The 18,426-nt window shown below is 38.3% G+C and overlaps 1 protein-coding gene across 2 annotated transcripts in view; it reads right to left on the bottom strand.

Moving 5' to 3' along the window:
- The window catches only part of LOC127935588 (septin-7), a 36,398-nt gene that overhangs the window by 4,596 nt on the left and 13,376 nt on the right, over window positions 1-18,426 (bottom strand). For both annotated transcript variants that reach the window (XM_052533592.1, XM_052533593.1), the window contains exons 4-8: window positions 8,027-8,127; window positions 7,744-7,878; window positions 5,753-5,870; window positions 5,403-5,495; window positions 2,447-2,543 (exon numbers count right to left, since the gene is read on the bottom strand). In XM_052533592.1, coding sequence (XP_052389552.1) covers window positions 2,447-2,543; window positions 5,403-5,495; window positions 5,753-5,870; window positions 7,744-7,878; window positions 8,027-8,127 — 544 coding nt within the window. The remainder of the gene's footprint in view (window positions 1-2,446; window positions 2,544-5,402; window positions 5,496-5,752; window positions 5,871-7,743; window positions 7,879-8,026; window positions 8,128-18,426) is intronic.

Below are 18,426 nucleotides of genomic sequence, written 5' to 3'. Positions count from 1 at the left end.
AATATCAATCTCTGAAAATAAATAAATGTTATACACCTACTAGATGAAAGGGAGAATGATTGCTTGTACATGGTCTAATGCAATTGAAACAATTCACAGATTAAACAAAACAAATAAAACTTAAAAAACTAAAGCAAAAATCTGTGCAAACACAAAAATAAAGTAAAAAACAAAAATCAACTGCATCAATAAAGATTTTTTCTGTTGAAAACACACACAACCAAAAACAAAATTTAAACTAAGCTAAACAAAAATAACCTACTCATTGAAAAATGCAAACTGTGATCAATTTTTTGCAAAACACACACACACACACACTAAAGATAAATTGTTCCAAGAAAACTAAAAATTAAGCAAAGCTAAGCACAAATTAAGACGAAAATAAGCTACTTGTTGAAAACAAAATAATGTGCAAAACACACACAACCAAAAAAAAACAAAACACAAACTACACTCAGCTAAACAAAAATAATCTGCTTGTTGAAAACAAAACAATAGTTACAAAAAAACAAACATTAAACCAAGCTAAACAACAAATTAATAAGCAAATAACCTACACATTGAAAAGGGAAACATGACAAAACCAAAGTAGCCAAACTAGCTGCTTTGCTCGCTGAAGCTCTCCTGACAGTGAGACACTCACTCCTCTGCTGCTGTAGTGTGTGAACTGACCAGCAGGGGGCAGACCTCTCCCTCCTTCTCAACCACATGCCATCTGTGTGCTCACATGCTGCTGAAAGCATCTCAAGCATTCAAACCTAGCCTCTTAAAACACAGATAACCACTGGATCCAAATACAGCCATCAAACCCACAGCCCTCCTGATCACATCAGCCTAGAGCTGACAAACGCTGAGCTCAGACACAATAACCCTGCTCTCAGCACGGCTCGCTCCAGATGGTGTTATCAGAGGTCAAAGGTCTTTCATGCAGGCATCAGCTCCAGCCAAACCTGAGCAGATGTGACGAATCGAACCAGCATCTGATCTTCTGCTTCACTGATGACTCCAGCAAGGCTCATATTTCGTACTGTATGTATATGTGCACGGTGGATCATGTGACCGGCTCTACAGGAGCTCTCGATCAAACGATACACACACTTCCTGTTAGCAGATCACTTGGAGGACAATCACTTCATTATGCCTTTCATTTAGAAGATAGCACTTGTTTATTCTTTCATTTCTATAAAAATGCCTGTATTTAATTAAATAGCTTAAATAGTGTTGTTTTGATTAATTACAACTATTAAAAACACTTTTGCTAATTAAAATAAAGAAAGATACGGAAAAAAAATTAGATGAATGTTTTCTGGATTGCTGCCTCGGAAAGTAAATGAAAAAAGCTGAAACCGAAGTAATTACAAAATGAACTAAAAAAAAAAGAGAAATGTTTAAAAAAAAAAGCAAGACAAAATTACTCAAAACTACAATAAAATTAAAATGAACTAAAAATATAAAATAAAAGCTAACTTAAAAAACAACAGTAAATAAATTATGCTAAAATAACAGTGGCTTGTCCCTGAAAATGCTTCATTTCTTTATTACATCAAAAACAAGGCATTAGTTATGAACAGAAAAGTCATTTCTGACACGAGTAAAGTGATTATTTTATTGCTTATACTTGCTTTTTATTGTATTCTAATTAGTCTGTGCTGTGCTAATCATAATTGTCAATTTATTAATTCAGAACTTACCAAACAGTCAGCTGAACCCCTTTGGCCTAAAATGTTCAAGTTAATATTTGTGTTAAATAACAGTTCTCTCACCTGTATGTCATGTGATCATTAAATGACATTAAATAAATGAAAGCTTTGATTTTAAAACTATTTGTATCAATTGTACATTTCGTTTTTTAATAATTATTAGCTTTTCATCAAATCATGTACCGCCTGCCGTTCCCTCATGAAACCCAGTTTGGGAAGCCCTGAATTATCACAAAGAAAATTCTTATTGCTAGTATTCACTGATTAATTATTAATGATGAATTAATGCTCTTAGGACAAGAACAGATGTATATTTTCTCTTCCGAGGGTGTTTCTACACTGTTAGAGGGCACTGGATACATGATATCCTGTCCTCCGGCTTTGGTTTGGCCATTTAAAACATAACCTGACTGATGTTCACAGTCCTGAATGATTCACTGGAGGCTAGACGTCTTCTGGGGAACATTTCACAAGCTTTTTGTCCCGTCACTGGTCAAATTGTTTTATCATATTCAAACTGCACAATAAGAGCTACATTTCTGTCTGGATCACAAAGCCTTAGCACACATCGCTAATAAAACTGAACAAATATATTCAGATCTACACACATCCGTCAGACTCCGGTCTGTTGTGTACTAGAGAACATCAACAGCCTCAGGGTCCGTCCTACCCTACAGACACACACACACACACACACATATATATATATATATATATGAAGGGGGAGGTGACCTTTCACCCCTTACCTTCTGCCACGCCCCATGGGTACTGCCTGCCCCGTACACGCTTCCCATTGACCTCAATGATGGTGTTACTGCCCACCACAGCCAGCGGCAGACGGTCCTGAGAGAGACAGAGAGAGAGAGAGAGAGAGAGAGAGAGAGAGAGAGAGAGAGAGAGAGAGAGAGAGAGAGAGAGAGAGCGCATCAGGTGACTGATATTGACTCTCGGTGTGTGTGTCTCTGTTTGACCCATTTCCCTGATGGGTAATTTAGGGAGCCAATATTTGAGTAGTTGATGCACTCTGAATAAGGTTACTATTGTTAACTATAACTAAAAGCATTTCAATAGCTGACAAAAGAAAAGATGAGATGAGATGTAAATTTATTCTACAGAGACATTTTAAAAAATGAATAAAAATGACAACAAAATTCCTAACACTTTAGGAAATTAAAATTGAAAACGTAAAAATACAATTCATAATATTAACAAGAACTATAAGAATATGTTGATGCTAAAATGACTGACTCTTTCCACAATATCAGTCCATGTGATATGGATAATCCAGTCGATTTGTGAGCTTCACTAGAGCGTATATCTCATTTTTATTTATTTATTTATTTCCATTCATTCATTTTAATTAATTCAATCAAGCAGCAGTGCTTTATCATTTAGTCCAGTTCCAGTACTTCTTAAAAAAACTGATCCGCTCCTAACCAGGTGTGACATCCAGTGTTTAGTATTATTTAGAAACTATTATAGTTTTTTATCAATATTTTTATATTTTCAGGTTTTGTTTAATTTTTTTTAGTAATTTGTTCTGTGCTTCTTAAAATGTATAATAGTTTTTAATTTATTTTATTATTTATTTTTTAAGTATTTAGAATTCTTTTATATTTCAGTTTTATTTTATTTAGTCATTTTAGTAAATCAACTTACACATAGCACAAAACGTCTCAGTTACGTATGGTAACCCTCGTTCCCTGAAGGAGGGAACAGAGACGTCACGTCGATGACCGACTAATAGGGATATCGCTTTGATAGATCAGTCTACTTCGAGTTTAAACTAAACAAGCCAATGCACATTGGCATGCAATTATTGCATCCAGCTGCCGCTGATAACTGCGTGAGTATAATAAGGCAGCAGGTGCAATGCATAACAGGTTTTCGCTGAGGAGCCGAGCCAGTGACCCGGCGGCTCAGCGGTGGTACTGCAACCGTTGCGACGGGATGTGATGTCTCCGTTCCCTCTTTCAGGGAACGAGGGTTACCATACATAACAGAGACTTTCCCTTTCAGTCAGTCACTCTCGATGTCATGTTGATGAACGACTAATTTGGATCCCTACCAAAGCGCCATGGGTGCTTCCCCTTCCAGTGCCCTCTGCGAGCTGCCGGGGCCGGGGCTTGGAACAAGTAGCTCCACTCACCGTTGTCAAAGCACTACCTCACTGGGTGAGATTGGATAACACTGGGAAAACGTACCCGTTCCACTTAGAATAGGGACGCTGTGGAAGCCCCATCCTTCCCAAAGGAGTTTACAGGAGCAAATACACATATAACATCCGTTTAGGTGTATATGGAGAAACTTGAGGTGATTAAAACCCTCTTGGGAAGGCAGAAGTCTGCCGGGGAAACACAGACTCTAAGGTTATACCGTGGACTATACACATACGAGTACCGCTTAGGTCTCAATATGGAACCCAGCCTTCCATGGTTCTCACGGATTCATCATGAAGGCCTGGCACTGGACGTTCTGCCGCGTCAAGCTGCCTAGGGTGATGGAGGATCTCAACAGGGTCTACAGTACGGACACTCTGGAGCAGTTTTAGCAAGCTGACAGTAGCCAGGACCTCTTGGTGCCACTGTGAGAACAAAGGAGCATACCGGCTCTACACGAAGGCTATAGAACCTAGCGAACATGTAAAGGGGTTGCCCAGCCCACAGCTCAAAATATCTGTTAGCGAGGTGCCACGAGCCAGTGCCCAGGAGGATGCAACACTTTTAGTTGAGTGAGCTCAAAACCTGAATGGGTAGGGCACACGCTGTGCTTTATAAGCCAGGGTTATGGTGTCCACAATCCAGTGGGCCATGCTCTGCTTAGAGATGGCATTCCCCTTCTGCCAGCCTCCATAACAGACAAAGAGCTGGTCTGAGTTCCTGAAACTTTGTGTCCTGTCTACGTAGCAATTCAATGCTCGTATGGGACAGAGCAAAGCCAGGGCTGGGTCTGCCTCCTCCAGGGGCAGTGCTTGCAGGTTCACCACTTGTTCTTTGAAGGGTGTAGTGGGAACCTTGGGCACCTGGGAGTCAGCCATCCCAAACTCTAAGCACGAATCGTCGACCGAAAATGCATGCGGGTCTAGCTTTCAGACGATGTATAAATCTAAATTTCGGGAAAAAAAAAAGAAATGTGGTCCAGGGTCACATATTTCACATATTTCAATGAGTAAACCTGGATCAAATACCTGGCACTGTGTACAAATACCAGGCTCCAGCATCCTCTCAGGGCTACACTGAAGATAGTCGGGAAATAACATACTGTTAGCAAACCTTCTGATGCTGCCATTGCTCCTGGTAGCAGTGTTTGGATGAGTATTTCAATATGTGCTGTACAATTGTTTCAATAGCACAACAAACACTCTGCAATTTGGCACAATTTATGTTTTTACTTCTGTCACACCTTGACAAAAACTGATTTCCAGAGGACTGCCAGCTATTAGATAATCATCATGGACCGATGGCAACTGATGGTTGAACAGCTAGCAGTAAGTTTTCCGGATGGTTCATGCTGGTGAGCTCATCTGAACCACTGAAACTACAAAACACCTCCGTTTTGTTTGAAATCACACCCATAGATTTCATTTGAAATCTATCGGGGTCTTAACGTCATTCGGACTTCCCATCTATTAGTCAATTTTGAAAATATTCCCTAGTGTCGGTACAAAACAAATCATTCATTAACTATTGTGAAGACACAAACCTTAATCTTCTTGACTAGCTTGCTCTCCTCCTCGTCATCAGTCTCTGGGAACTCATAGATTTTGATCTTGTGTTCCTGGATCTCTCTCATTATCTGGGCAAAGAGCAAAACAAAAAGGACAAAGTGAAAAAACTATTGGTGCTGACAAGTAAAAAGACCTGCTAGCTCCCAGCAGGCTCTGTGGGCTCTCAGTGTCACCGGTTTGGGATTGCATTTACTCTCTAAGGAGTCAGCGTGAAAACCTTGTGCAGACAGATTTTTCTCTAGTGTTTTTGGGGCAAGAAACCTTGTTATAAGTGGACGTAAATCTACAAGCAGACAGTTTGGCATCAGCACATGATCACCCTCACCTGCTTCTTGAACTGTTGGCACTCCTCTGGAGTCAGTGTGTCTGCTTTGGCGATGAGTGGAATGATGTTCACTTTTTCATGTAACCGTTTCATGAACTCAATATCCAGTGGTTTCAGTCTGACAGATAGAGAGAGAAAGAGAGAGAATGTGAGGGTTTAATGTTTCAAACCAAACACTGAGCGTAGGTCCAAAAGCAGGTGCAAAGGTCTCCTCTGTAGAGCAGGAGTGAAGGATCACGTTCACACTGATGCTTGACAGCTTGGCTGAACTTATAACTCGGCTCGTAGTAAAGCCACCTGTGCTGCAAGAGGAGCAATAAATAAACGGCAGGAAAATGATTTGTGCCTGTCCACTCACAGCCACTGACTACACACACACTGGATTCACATCAGCAGGAGAAAAGCTTTTTTTTTTATTTTGGGTCTTGACTAAATCAAGCTTTAATTATACGTTTCAAATAGACAGTGAACTGTGACATTTTATCAGATTGACATCCTGAGGAACTGAGAGGAGGATTTCAAAGGAAGGGTTAGTGATTTTTGGCATACATGCTCTTACAAAAACACTTAAATATAAATGTGTGACATTTGCATTTTCTGAAAACGTAACCTGCACTTTCCCAGGCAAAACCTACCACCAATGTGCTGTAGGTCTCTGAGTGGTTGCCAATTGTTTTGGAGTTGCTGTGTGGTTTCTGGAGTGTTAAAAGCAGTTCTTAACTGTGCTACAGTGGTTTGCAGCTACTGTATGTGATTATGTAATAGCCCAAGTCAAAAGAGTTCACCTGCAGGTCTCTTTAAAATTCTTATCCCTAGGTTCTAATTTTTGCCTCTTTTGAAACAGAGCCACAAAAACAATTTCAAAAACCGTGAAACAAAACACCAGACAAGTAACCCAAATCAACCAAACCAGACAAAAAACCCCCAACCAAAACAGCGTTAGAAGTTGTTCCTCAAGTATTGGCAACAGTATGGGTAGAGATGCACCGATTGCAATTTTCTTGGCCGATTCCGACTGTTTTGTAAGTGTGAATTGCCAATTCTGAAGATCTATAAAATGACATATGCATATGCAAAAAAAGCTACTTTTACTTCAATGCAAAAAATTATTTACATAAAAAAATAAATGATTAAACTCTCAAAGGTATCAACTCTCTCCATCTTTCCACCGCAGAGGAAACAGAAGCTGCGTCTGCATTTACACAGACTGTTTAACAAAACTGAGGTGCGTTAAATGCTTTTACACCAAAAAATGTCAAATGCATAAATAATGTTGCAAGATTAATGTTTTAAATCTTTTTTTGAACAACCAAATAATATGCTGGAGAAAATGCAATAATAGTTTTAAATGTGATACCAAGTCACCAGTAGGTGGCGGTAAATTAATGAGCAAGTTGTTTAGTCTTTCATTCAACCGATTCGTTCAAATGTCTGATTCATTCAGAAACATGTGACTGTCTTTAGGAACAGGTCACTTCTTCGCTCCATTCTTTCAAAAAAAAGTGGATTCATTCAGTAATGAAACACAGAGACACAACAGTACTGCACTGGCTTGATTGATATATTTTTTTCTTTGCGAATTTGAGCAAAATCAGTGTCACATTGCAATCATATAGATGCTTTAATCAGGCTTCTTGTCCGATCTTTCCCTAACTTTGCAGTATTCCCTGACTTCTGGATGTGCAGACAAAAGCAGTCAGAGCACGACTTTGAGCCACAGAAATAATCGGTGTGAGAGAAAAGAAAGAGATTCACACACATGGCAAAAATGACACCTGGCAGAGAACTTTTAGTTGGACGTGTATGAGATTTAGCTTGCAACAACACTTGCATCTGACAACAACTTGGACTGGAAATGCTGAAAGTGCAATAAATCCTGATGTACTTGGCATCACTTTAGAGCTCACCTCTAAAAGCTCATCCACAGCAGAATTACAAGCCAAAAATACAAACGGTCTGAGTGCATTTAATGCTTGAAAAAGAGTGCCTACCCATGACCAGAGGGGGCGATGAAGTACAGACAGCAGTGCACTCGGCTGTCAGGCATCAGGCGCCGATTGACCCGTGACTCCGCGTTGAGGTAATCCTCAAACTTGCTGTCGATGTGATCGATGACGGGCTGCCAGCTACAGGACACACAACCGGCATTTCAGAGTCAACAACATGCAAACCTAATATAAACAAATCAGCCAGCCCTCATTTACTAAACACCAATGTCAGGAGGCTTCAAGCTATTTACACGTGACATGCAGAAAATAAAGAAATCACGCTTACCAGTTACTGTTATCCACAGCATCTCCGAACCCTGGCGTGTCCACGATGGTGAGCAGCAGCTGAACTCCTCCCTCTTTAATCAGCACCTTGGACTGCTCCACCTGAAACAAACGTGACCACAAAACTAAATAAATAATTAACTAACACACAAACAAACACAAACGCGTTGATTTAGAAGTTCATTTAGGACTAAATAAATTAAAATAAAATAAAACAATTGCAAGAGGGTCATCACAATATTGTTGCTTGAACTAGGGCTGGACGATCTAACGATATGATCATGCGCATCTAGTCAGTAAATCTGGATCCGTGATTACCGCTAAATCTCCATCACCTGCTTATAATTGGAGCGGAATTTAATAGACAGAGCCGCAGATCATGTACAAGCTATGCAATATCACGTTCATTATCTTAGATGAATCGCCTTCGATAATGAACACGATATTGCGTAGCTTGTAAGTGATCTACGTCTCTGTCTATTAAATGCCACTCCAATTATAAGCAGGTAATGTCATATCGTTAGATATATCGCCCAGCCCTACCTTGAACTTATAATAATAATAATAATAACGTTAAAAAATTTTTAAACACAAGATAAAATAAATAAACACACAAAAAAAAATACTATAATGAAAAAAATCAAATCAAATCAAGGATTAAAGCCTGTTCACATGAAATCACACCAAATGTGACCAAAAGACACTCAAATTCTGATGCAAATTTGTATTCTTTTCTGGAGAAAGTTTGAATTCAGTTACTTGCAAATGCCAACTACATCTCATAACACTGATTTCACTTACATACTAATTTCAACTAAATATAGTGAGCAATTAATTGTCATAGTTAAATCACTTATTTTCACTGCAATTGTATGTAGCGATATTGTACAAAAAAAACCCCAACAGTTCAACTTAATGTCTTTTTTTGGATGCCAGTTTTAAACAGATAGGATATGTGCACATATAGGAACAGCTCAAAAGGGAAAGCAAAGACGTTCTGCTTCTGTTATGAGCCATTATACATTATACATTAGTTTGGAACAGTTAATTGGTATTCTACATTCTAAAACCAAAAGTATTAAACTTTGGCATGTAACTTGCTCTGTGCACATGAATGATACCTCAAGACACGTTGAGAAACTCTTCTATCAATACTAGAGGCTTTACATTTATCGATCACATTTTCTAAGCCTTTAAACGTACTGTGAAGCAGAACAGATTCAGCCCACATGTGTGCAACCACAGCTAAAACGAGCTCAAGCCCTATGTGCAGCATAAAGCAGCTGTGGTCTGAGACCGTGGCTTCTGGGTTTGGGTTGTGCATTTTATGATTTCCTCCTAAACAGCCCTCAGCGTTCCACAGCTCAGACGGACACCACCGAGCCCAGCGCAGGACATTCATTTCATGAAGCACACCCCCCAAAAAAGAAACTTGGCCTCCGACGTCTATCAAACAGCTGGGATGGAGGAGCTACACATCCTGCTTTTAGCGAGCGTGCAAGTTCAAACTGATGACTTGTGTCAACTTGTGGGCCGTTCACGGTGACTGCCAAAGATGTTCCATGGTAAAGGTAACGTAGGCGATTTCGGAGAGGATAGCAATAGCAAGCTAGTTTTAAAAGCATAAGATTGAATGCAGGGTTGTCAGATTTGCTCATGTCTAATTCACTGGTGAGAAAACATTAACAAAGTGCATTATATCACTATAATAACGCCTTCCATTCAAAATTGAAATCGGTCATCATTTATTTTCCTGTTTTGTTGTGCCAAACTCATTATGGCTATCTTTCTTCCACAGGATACTCAAGAAGGTATTTTGCAGATCTTTCATACAACAAAACTGCACATGCATTAAAAATGGCCTATATTTCTAATAAGTGATTGACCAAAATATTGGCCAGGACATTGCCATATCGGCTGATAAGTAGTTTAAGCAGGATGTTTATTTTGTCAGCTTGTTTGCTATGTCATATTAATGGAGTATTGCATGTACATTTTGTGTTGCATGGTCTTTAGATGAGGCTAAGTGATTCTGATTTAACAGATCTCACATACTGATCATCACACTGGTTTGAGTGCTTACTTCCTTTTCATTCATGTTTTTAACCATTTCTTTGTTTTGTAAATGCCATAATATGATTACAAAATAAAGAACTTGAAATCTGATGTGCAAATATTTTTTTAATTTTATTTTAGAAATGCAAATTCATCAATTGACTTGCATTATAAAAATTCAAACGCATTCTACTAGTATGAAATGTGCTGATCTGATCCTCAAAGCATCAAATGTCTTTTTTTTTAATTGAATGGAAAGGTACAACGTGAACATTCTTTAAAATACAATTTTTTTGTGTTAAATAGAAAAAGGAAATCCATACCAAGGAGGAGTTTGGAACACCAAAAAGGCCAAGAAAAGAAAAAACAAGTAACCTGAGAACACATTGGCAAATCCTGCTACATTTCTTTCTTTTCAGTGGAAGTGTTGTTTTCAAAACCATTAGCCCTAGCTGAGAGGCCATGGGGATGTTTTGGAAACATGAGCGAGACGACGTACGTGCAGCCACCGCAGATCTGTCATTCTGTAAATTACCAACTCCACAGAAACAGAAAAAAGAAAAAAAGAAACAAGCCAACAAATGATGCCAAGAATGCCGGAGAAATGGCTCCATCAGGAGTTGGCCGGCTGTGGAATGCAAACATTCGTTCTGCAGGAGAGCGTGAGGATCCCTGCTGCCTCACACTTGCTGCGGGACATGTGGAGGATTCATGTGTGCTTTACTGTCTGCGCTGAGCAGGTGATCTCAGATTCCACTCAAGTCTGACTGTGAGCACTCGCCAACATATATCACACTCCTGACCTCTGACCTTTAATGCCGACTGCTGGCAATGTGCAGAGACCTGGGGCTGGATTCACCAAACATTCTTAAGCATACATTTCTTCTTAACTGGCATTTTATTCTTATATTCTAACCTAAGAAAACACTTAAGGATTTTTTGTATTAAAATCATTCTTATTGTTCTATGTTCTTAAAGGGTTACTCCACCCCAAAATGAATTTTGTCATTAATCACTTACCTCCATGACGTTCCAAACCCGTAAATGCTTAGATCCTCTTCAGAATACAATTTAAGATATTTTGGATGAAATTGCCATTCAAACAAATAACGCAGAAATGCCACTAATTTGAATGTGTACAGGCATTTAAAAGTGAAGGAAAGTGAAGAAGAGAGGGAAAACTCCAACGAACTCCCCAGCGTAGTAACCATCCACAACTATTGTTGCAGTTTTCTCCAGAAAATTTACAAATTCTGAGAAAATGTCCATTTCAGATTACTATTATGCATTACATTACAGCATATTAGTATACTTGCAACTATGTTCTTGAGACAATTTCATCAGCCACTAAAAAAACTGCACCGGCACGTTCAGAGGTGCACCGCAGCACATCTGGGGTGATGTTTGGGTTGGCACGTCAAACACTGAGTTTATAATGGCAAGTGCAAAGACAGAAAGCACTTTAAGTGTGCTATATCATCCAGCAAGATACCATGCTCACCAAACAACACACCTTGCCCCGGTTACAAACCCATAACGTCTTCTCTAACTTCCTCCGTCTGTACAGCAGACCACAATGGTTTCCATCAGACGCATGCTACTCATTTCAACACTGTTTGCCCCGAAATTAGAAAAAAAGCAACCACACTGAAGTAGCTAAATGTCTGAGAAATTAGCAAAAGTTGTACACTTTGCACTTTCTCTAAAGAAAATAAATGCAATAGTCTTCATAATAAAATCTACAACCGATTTTCTTACACTTGCATTTACCAACTGATGCTTATAGCACAAAAAAAGGCAAAATCTGGAGAAAACTGATTAGTGTACTGATTTCCAATTAGTCCAGTGTTCATAGGTTTTCTTAGCAGTTAGCAGGCTGTGAGACAACGAGAACAACAGAGGTAAACACTAGTCACTGAAATTGACAAAGCTTGTGAAGTTCCTAGCCTTAAATCTTTGAAAGGCATTTAAGAGAAGTGACTCAAGACTGATTTGAGTTTCCCTGTGCACTGAAGTAAATATCAAAGCAGAAGCTGTGGTCCTGAATTTGGTTCAAGCAAATCATTTCAAAAAGGGTCCACTTCCCTATGCATGATCTAATTCCTCTCAATAAAGTGTGCCTTCAGGTGTTTTGGTTCGCACAATACTGTAAAGACCCAAGTATGCTTGTACGTGTAGCCTTTTAAAGCATGGTCGATTTGAGGTGTATGTGAAATCAGGTGGTCGACAAACGTGCTCTAGAAAACTTAATCCTTAACTTAAAACTTAGTACGGTGTCTGCTTTATTTTTCTCCGGAAGTTATGACAGTTACTTTTTACTCTTTTAAACTTAAGTTGTGGCTATCTCATAATAACCCTGTTGTTGTTGTGGTCTCCACTATTTTGTTGTTCCGTCTCTTCGGTTTCATTGTCTAGTTTGGGAAAAAAGGACGCATGGTTTCAAGATGCACTTTTTCAAGTTTAACCAATTTTAAATTGTGTGCCGTGTTTTTAGAGCGGAGTGTATTGTGTGAGATGCTGCAAAAGACACAAGCGCAGCCTACTGAAAAAGAAATAGTAAAATGTATTTAAAATTCATTTATTTTGTGCTAATTATACTACAAATATATTTATATTTATAGTGGCAGTCGCACAGAAATGTCTAACTGGGGCTGGCTGCATAAACTGCTGAGACTAGTCTTAAAAAGTTATCTAATTGGTTTTCTTCTAGACTGGTCATAACTAGGGATGTAATGAATAACTGCGAGCCGGTTGAAAATCTATTCAATAAGTGACGTTTCATACCAGTTGAGATGCTAAACAAATCGTGATTTAACTAGGGGTAGGAGTTTTTATGAATGTATGTCTGAGGAGAATTTACGGTCTTTAGATGGTATTTTTTCTTTTCATCTTGGCTCTGTATAATGCATATTAAAGTTCATAAGGGCAGCACTGTTTTGTTAACATCAGAAACCAAGGAAACGCTTTAAGCGCCACCTGCTGGCAGAGAGAGAATTTACGTTAAATGCAAAGAGCACACAAAGCATTATTTTGTTTATATCAAGAGATTTCTTTTATGTAATTTATTTGATTTGGGGCTCGTTGTAAAATTTCTATTTCATTTAGTTATTTACATCTACATTATATTTAAATTTGGTTATTTAGCAGATGCTTTTATCCAAAGCAACTTACTGTACAAATTAGCACAATACAAGCAATGAAAACCAACAAAAAAGCAATCATATGGAAGTGCTATATTATTATTGTGTTATATTTCATTTTTACAAAGAAGCATGCAGCATTTTGTCCAAAAAGATTGCTAAATAGGAACAAGTAATTTTGCACTTAATGCACAGTTGTGTGGAAGTAGTGCTGAGGCTAACTAAAGATATTCGGAAGTATATCTGATTGTGCTGAAGTGGAACTACTGCAAGTATACTTCAGGTACACTTTAAATATCTTGCATTTAAAGACTGATATTAAAGAGAGCTAAAGCTGCGGTAGGTAACTTTTGACGCTCTAGCGGTTAATAAACAGAACTGCTTGCGTCTTGCGGAAGAACATCGTAGCCGGATCTACTTCTCTCTGTTTATGTCTATGAAGAATCACAAAGGTACTGGGTTACTCCGCCTTGGTACCCCCGAAGCAATCTAAAATAGTCAGAATATAAACACTTATTATAGGTGTACCCTAGTGATTCAGGACAAGCTAAAAACACTGTTTGGAAAACTGATTTGAACACAAACAAAGTTACGGACCGCAGCTCTGATTGGTTGATTCCTTACCGGGAGCGATGTATTCCTGCAAATGGCAATAGGACACTGGGAGGAGCCAGAGGAGCTTGATTTTTCACAGATTATCTGTCTCATATTCTACTGTCAGGACATAATGACAGGTTTAACAAATATGTAAAAAATATATTTTTACAAAAGTTACCTACTGCAGCTTTAATGTTACAAATTCGGTTTTGTTTTTATTTATTCTTTTTTTCTAACATTGTAAACAGCGCAAACCAAGCTAACTTCTAAACCTAACTTAAAAGCGCTAACCTCCATCTTTACATCCAGGGTCAGTTCAGGACCGTGATCAGTTCACACTTTAATCTGATATTGGTCAACTTTATATATATATATATATATATATATATATATATATATATATATATATATATATATATATATATATATATATATATATATATATATATATATATATATATATATATATATATATATATATATACACAAATATTAGTAATTAGTAAATTGTGCACACAATTTAGCAATTCGAGGGAACGAATGAGTTAAATTCAAATTTGTAAATCGTGTGCATGATTTATATATTTTTTTCTTGCATGTCATGTGAGGGGCTCCATAAAATAGAGCACTAAGGCTTGCATAAATATAGCTTAAGTTTCCTGGACACTGAAGTAACCAATGCAAAATCTGTTGTCCTGAATTTGGTTCAAGCTAGTTTGTAAGGCTTCACGAACAAAAGGGTGACCAAAAGCTTTGCTGCGATGTAGTTTGGCATTTGTTGATCATTGAGACTTGCAGACAGGCGGGTCCAGTTGAGCTTTTGGAGATCCAACTGGCGCTTATTCTCACTTTCCTTCCACACCCTTCAGAAAGGATCACACTCATTCCTGTGCTCAGTCTGTAGAAATAATATTTTGGTAATATGTAGTATAGTTTCTGATGAATTTGAAAGCTGAAGTGTTAATCATGGGTCCTATATGGAAGCGTGCAGTGACATGTAGATGATGAAGCAGCGCTGTTATCCAGCTATGCTGAGAAACCAGAAAGACAGCGTTTCCTCTCCAGCTCTCCGACTGCTCTGCATATAGATAAGTGAAGACACATGCTGCAGGCAACAACTGAAAAACATTTAGCTGGGTTTGACACAGAGGAACGTCTGACAGAAACTGTGATGTCCATTCAAGCATGAGCTGCTGTATTAATGATCCTTTTGTGAAGACTTGAATCATTTATTCATGTGACCATGAGTGACAATGTTTGGAAAGGGAGAAAGAACAGAAATAACTACATGGGCTTGATATTTACCTTGTCATAACCTGCCTTTGCCAAGAAACCGCAAGACTAGCACAGTCAAAGGTACTTCCTCGCAACTCTTCCTGTGTGAGATTTTTATCACCCCTCTACAGACCTGCCAGCCCGAAACAACACTCCACACAGTAACTCCAGACAGAGCTGCTTTTGCAAACATCCCTAGTTAACACAAGCACTGTATTCTTGAGCTACACCCATTTAGTTTAAAACAATGAAGTTATAGATGAATGGTTGAATAATTGACAATAAGACCAAGAACATTGGTGAAATTCATTGTCACGCCAAATTCAGGTTTTATGAACTTTGGCTCGACTTTTAGCCCTACAACACTAAAACCAAAACTAAACAAAGAAAGATAAAAAAAAATAAAACCTTAAATAAATAATGTCCAATTGTTGATTCCTAGACAGATAACTCATTTTCATGACTTTGAGACCTGGAAATCCTTTTCCTTTCCTAACAAAAAATATCAGAAATAATAATTCAGCAAAAAGAGAGTGACTGTGCACGTGGCTTAAGAAACAATTAATCAGCATGTGTTTGTTTCTTGAGATTAAAGTCTGTGCAAACACACCTCTTCATGTGTATTTGCAGTTTCACGAAAAACTCCGAAGTGTGGGTTAAGACAGAAACAGTCACATGTAAACAGGTCAATCTGTTGGATTTCTCTTTAAGAAGTGTGCAGAATCTACAGTCGTGGCCAAAAATCCTTTTGATCTTTTTTTAAAGAATTCACAAAAATGTATCCTTTCATTGGATAATAAGAATTTCAAATGGGGGAAATATCATTATGTCACTAGTCTTCTAAAACTAATTCCTTGTATACGCAAGCATACTTGGCAACAAAGCTCTTTCTGATTCGGATTATGAAATAAAGTTTTTCTCAAATACTCGTTGGACACAATTATTGGCATCCCTAGAAGTTCTTATGAGTAAAATATCTCTGAAATTTTTTCATATTCAATTTTTTTGAGCACACCAGCATGATTATAAACATTAAATTATCCAGCCATGGCTTCCTGTTTCACAGAAATTAAAAAGGTGGGGGGGGGGGGGGGCAAAAGCCCAAATTCATCCATCAAAATGAGAAAAACCAAAGAATATATTTCTAATGTGCAGCAAAAGATAATTGAAGTTGTTTATGTCAATGTTTAAGTTGGACTCATGTGTTGTGATTTTGACAGATGATGACCAGTTGTTGTTTTCTTCATTCCAGGCATTAGCTGGAACAACAGATGATCTGAGGTAATGTGAGGGGGTGTGCGCACCCATCCCGTATCTTCTGTCTTACCAAACAATTCCACATCCATGACATCACCCTGATTATTACACCACACCAGAGTAATCACTCAGCAAACGTCTACAAACCATGAGAACACACTGATTTTATTACCGTCTAAAATTCCTTCTGTGTCCGCACACCCAACAGGTGGAGTAGAAATAAACCAAAACTGCTTTTGATCGGCTTTTCTGTGTTCATGGATTCTGTCGTCCTCTTCTCATCTGACCTGATGCAGTCAACTGAGGAGGTGAGATTATCTGGTTAAACATTTCAAGCCACTAGCAGACATATAGTCACCAATGGTAGCTCAAACCAAGCAACTTAATCAGCAGCAGCATCAGTCCCAATGAAATTACTAAATTGGGATGCGTTTTAAAGTCAACACTAAAGAGTCTGATACCTGTGTGGGCCGTCGCGGCAGATATCCACAGGTTTGAAGGTCTGGACAAATCACTGCTCTGCCAAAGCCTCAGCTTTCAACACACAAGTCTGCAGTCCTATGTTTAATACTAGTATTTCATTCCAATCATTGCCAAAGACATGTCCACTTACTGACGATTAGCAGTAATGACGGACTACTTGAGTTTATTACAAACAGACAAATTGTTGTACTGAGGGATTGAACAGACACACTTACACTCCTCTTTCAGCCTGTCACAACAGATTCACATCTCAATGGCTAACATATGCAGTTAAAAAGCTGCCAACACTTTACATAAACAACATAACTACACTGAATGAGCACTTACAAACACACACAGGCCTGAAATAGTCAGGACACTGGTGCCAGACCACAGAGTGTGTGTGTGGTTAGTGTGTGCCATCACCGTATCCTAATCACAGCTATTAAACACACACACATACAGAGCCTGATCTCTTCATTTGGAGTAATGCAACACAGTGATTAACATCAGTGATGAAGCTTCTTTTCTTTCTCAAGCACAAATCACATTGTCACATACTGATTATCTGACTCACTTCCCAGAATTCTCAGAGGCAACAACAGCACAGGAGTTCAGTGTTACTGTGCAGGACAGAACAGAGACCAGAGATACGATCAGATTGAGCTGACAGCAGAGGCTTCAGATTCTTACATCAGCACGTAAACTCATTTCACTTGCTGTCAAAGAGATATGAATACTGACTGCTGGGTTGTTTCAACCCAACTTTGGGTCAAATATGGACTAACCCAACTGTTCATTTGTACATTCAAATCTTAACCCAAAGGTTGGGTTGAAACAGTCCAGCGTTTTTTAGAGTATGGAGCTACACTACACAAGAGCATTAACAGATAAATGTTTAATTTCAAATGTTCTGAATTAGTCTGCATGACATTAATTACTATTTAAAATAACTGTGATGTAATATCTTGTAAAATTCAATTTATTCCTGTGATCAAAGTTGAATTTCCAGCATTGCTCCAGTCTTCAGAGTCACAAGATCCTTCAGAGATCATGAAAATATGCTGATTTGCTGCCCAAGAGACTATTAAAACGTTGAAAACACAATGTTGTGCTGCTTCACATTTTTTTTTGCAGAAAGTCCATTTTTTCAAGATTTTTGTTAAATAGAACGTGTATATATTTTGAACATTCATTTGAAATAGAAATCTTTTATAGCATGACACATTTATGGCAATTTTTAATCAGTTTGAAGCAAACTTACTTTTATTTCACCCAGAATTGAAAGTGATTGTTTTTTTAGTGATTGATTAATGCAGTTTTTTCTCTCTTCAGAACGGTGTTGAAATCAAGGCTATTATTCTCCATCAATCTGCACATTCAGTAATCATTTAATTTAGATGGTTACCACTTTTATAATAACCACTTTTATTTTATAATAACACACTGCGTCTGTCAATTTGCTTCTATGTGTCATGTTATTCATGTTATGTTAGCATCTTCAGACGTGTGGCTGCAGTGACCACTGCTCTAGACAGAAGGGAGGCTCTCATCTCATCACTGGAAACCATGTTTCTCTGAGATTAATCCAGATATAAACCTAATCCTTCCCCTG

This window comes from Carassius gibelio, chromosome A19, assembly GCF_023724105.1.
Source record: "Carassius gibelio isolate Cgi1373 ecotype wild population from Czech Republic chromosome A19, carGib1.2-hapl.c, whole genome shotgun sequence".
Taxonomy (NCBI): domain Eukaryota; kingdom Metazoa; phylum Chordata; class Actinopteri; order Cypriniformes; family Cyprinidae; genus Carassius; species Carassius gibelio.
Note: the sequence above shows the minus strand (reverse complement) of the source record. Positions and strands in the feature narration are given on the sequence as shown.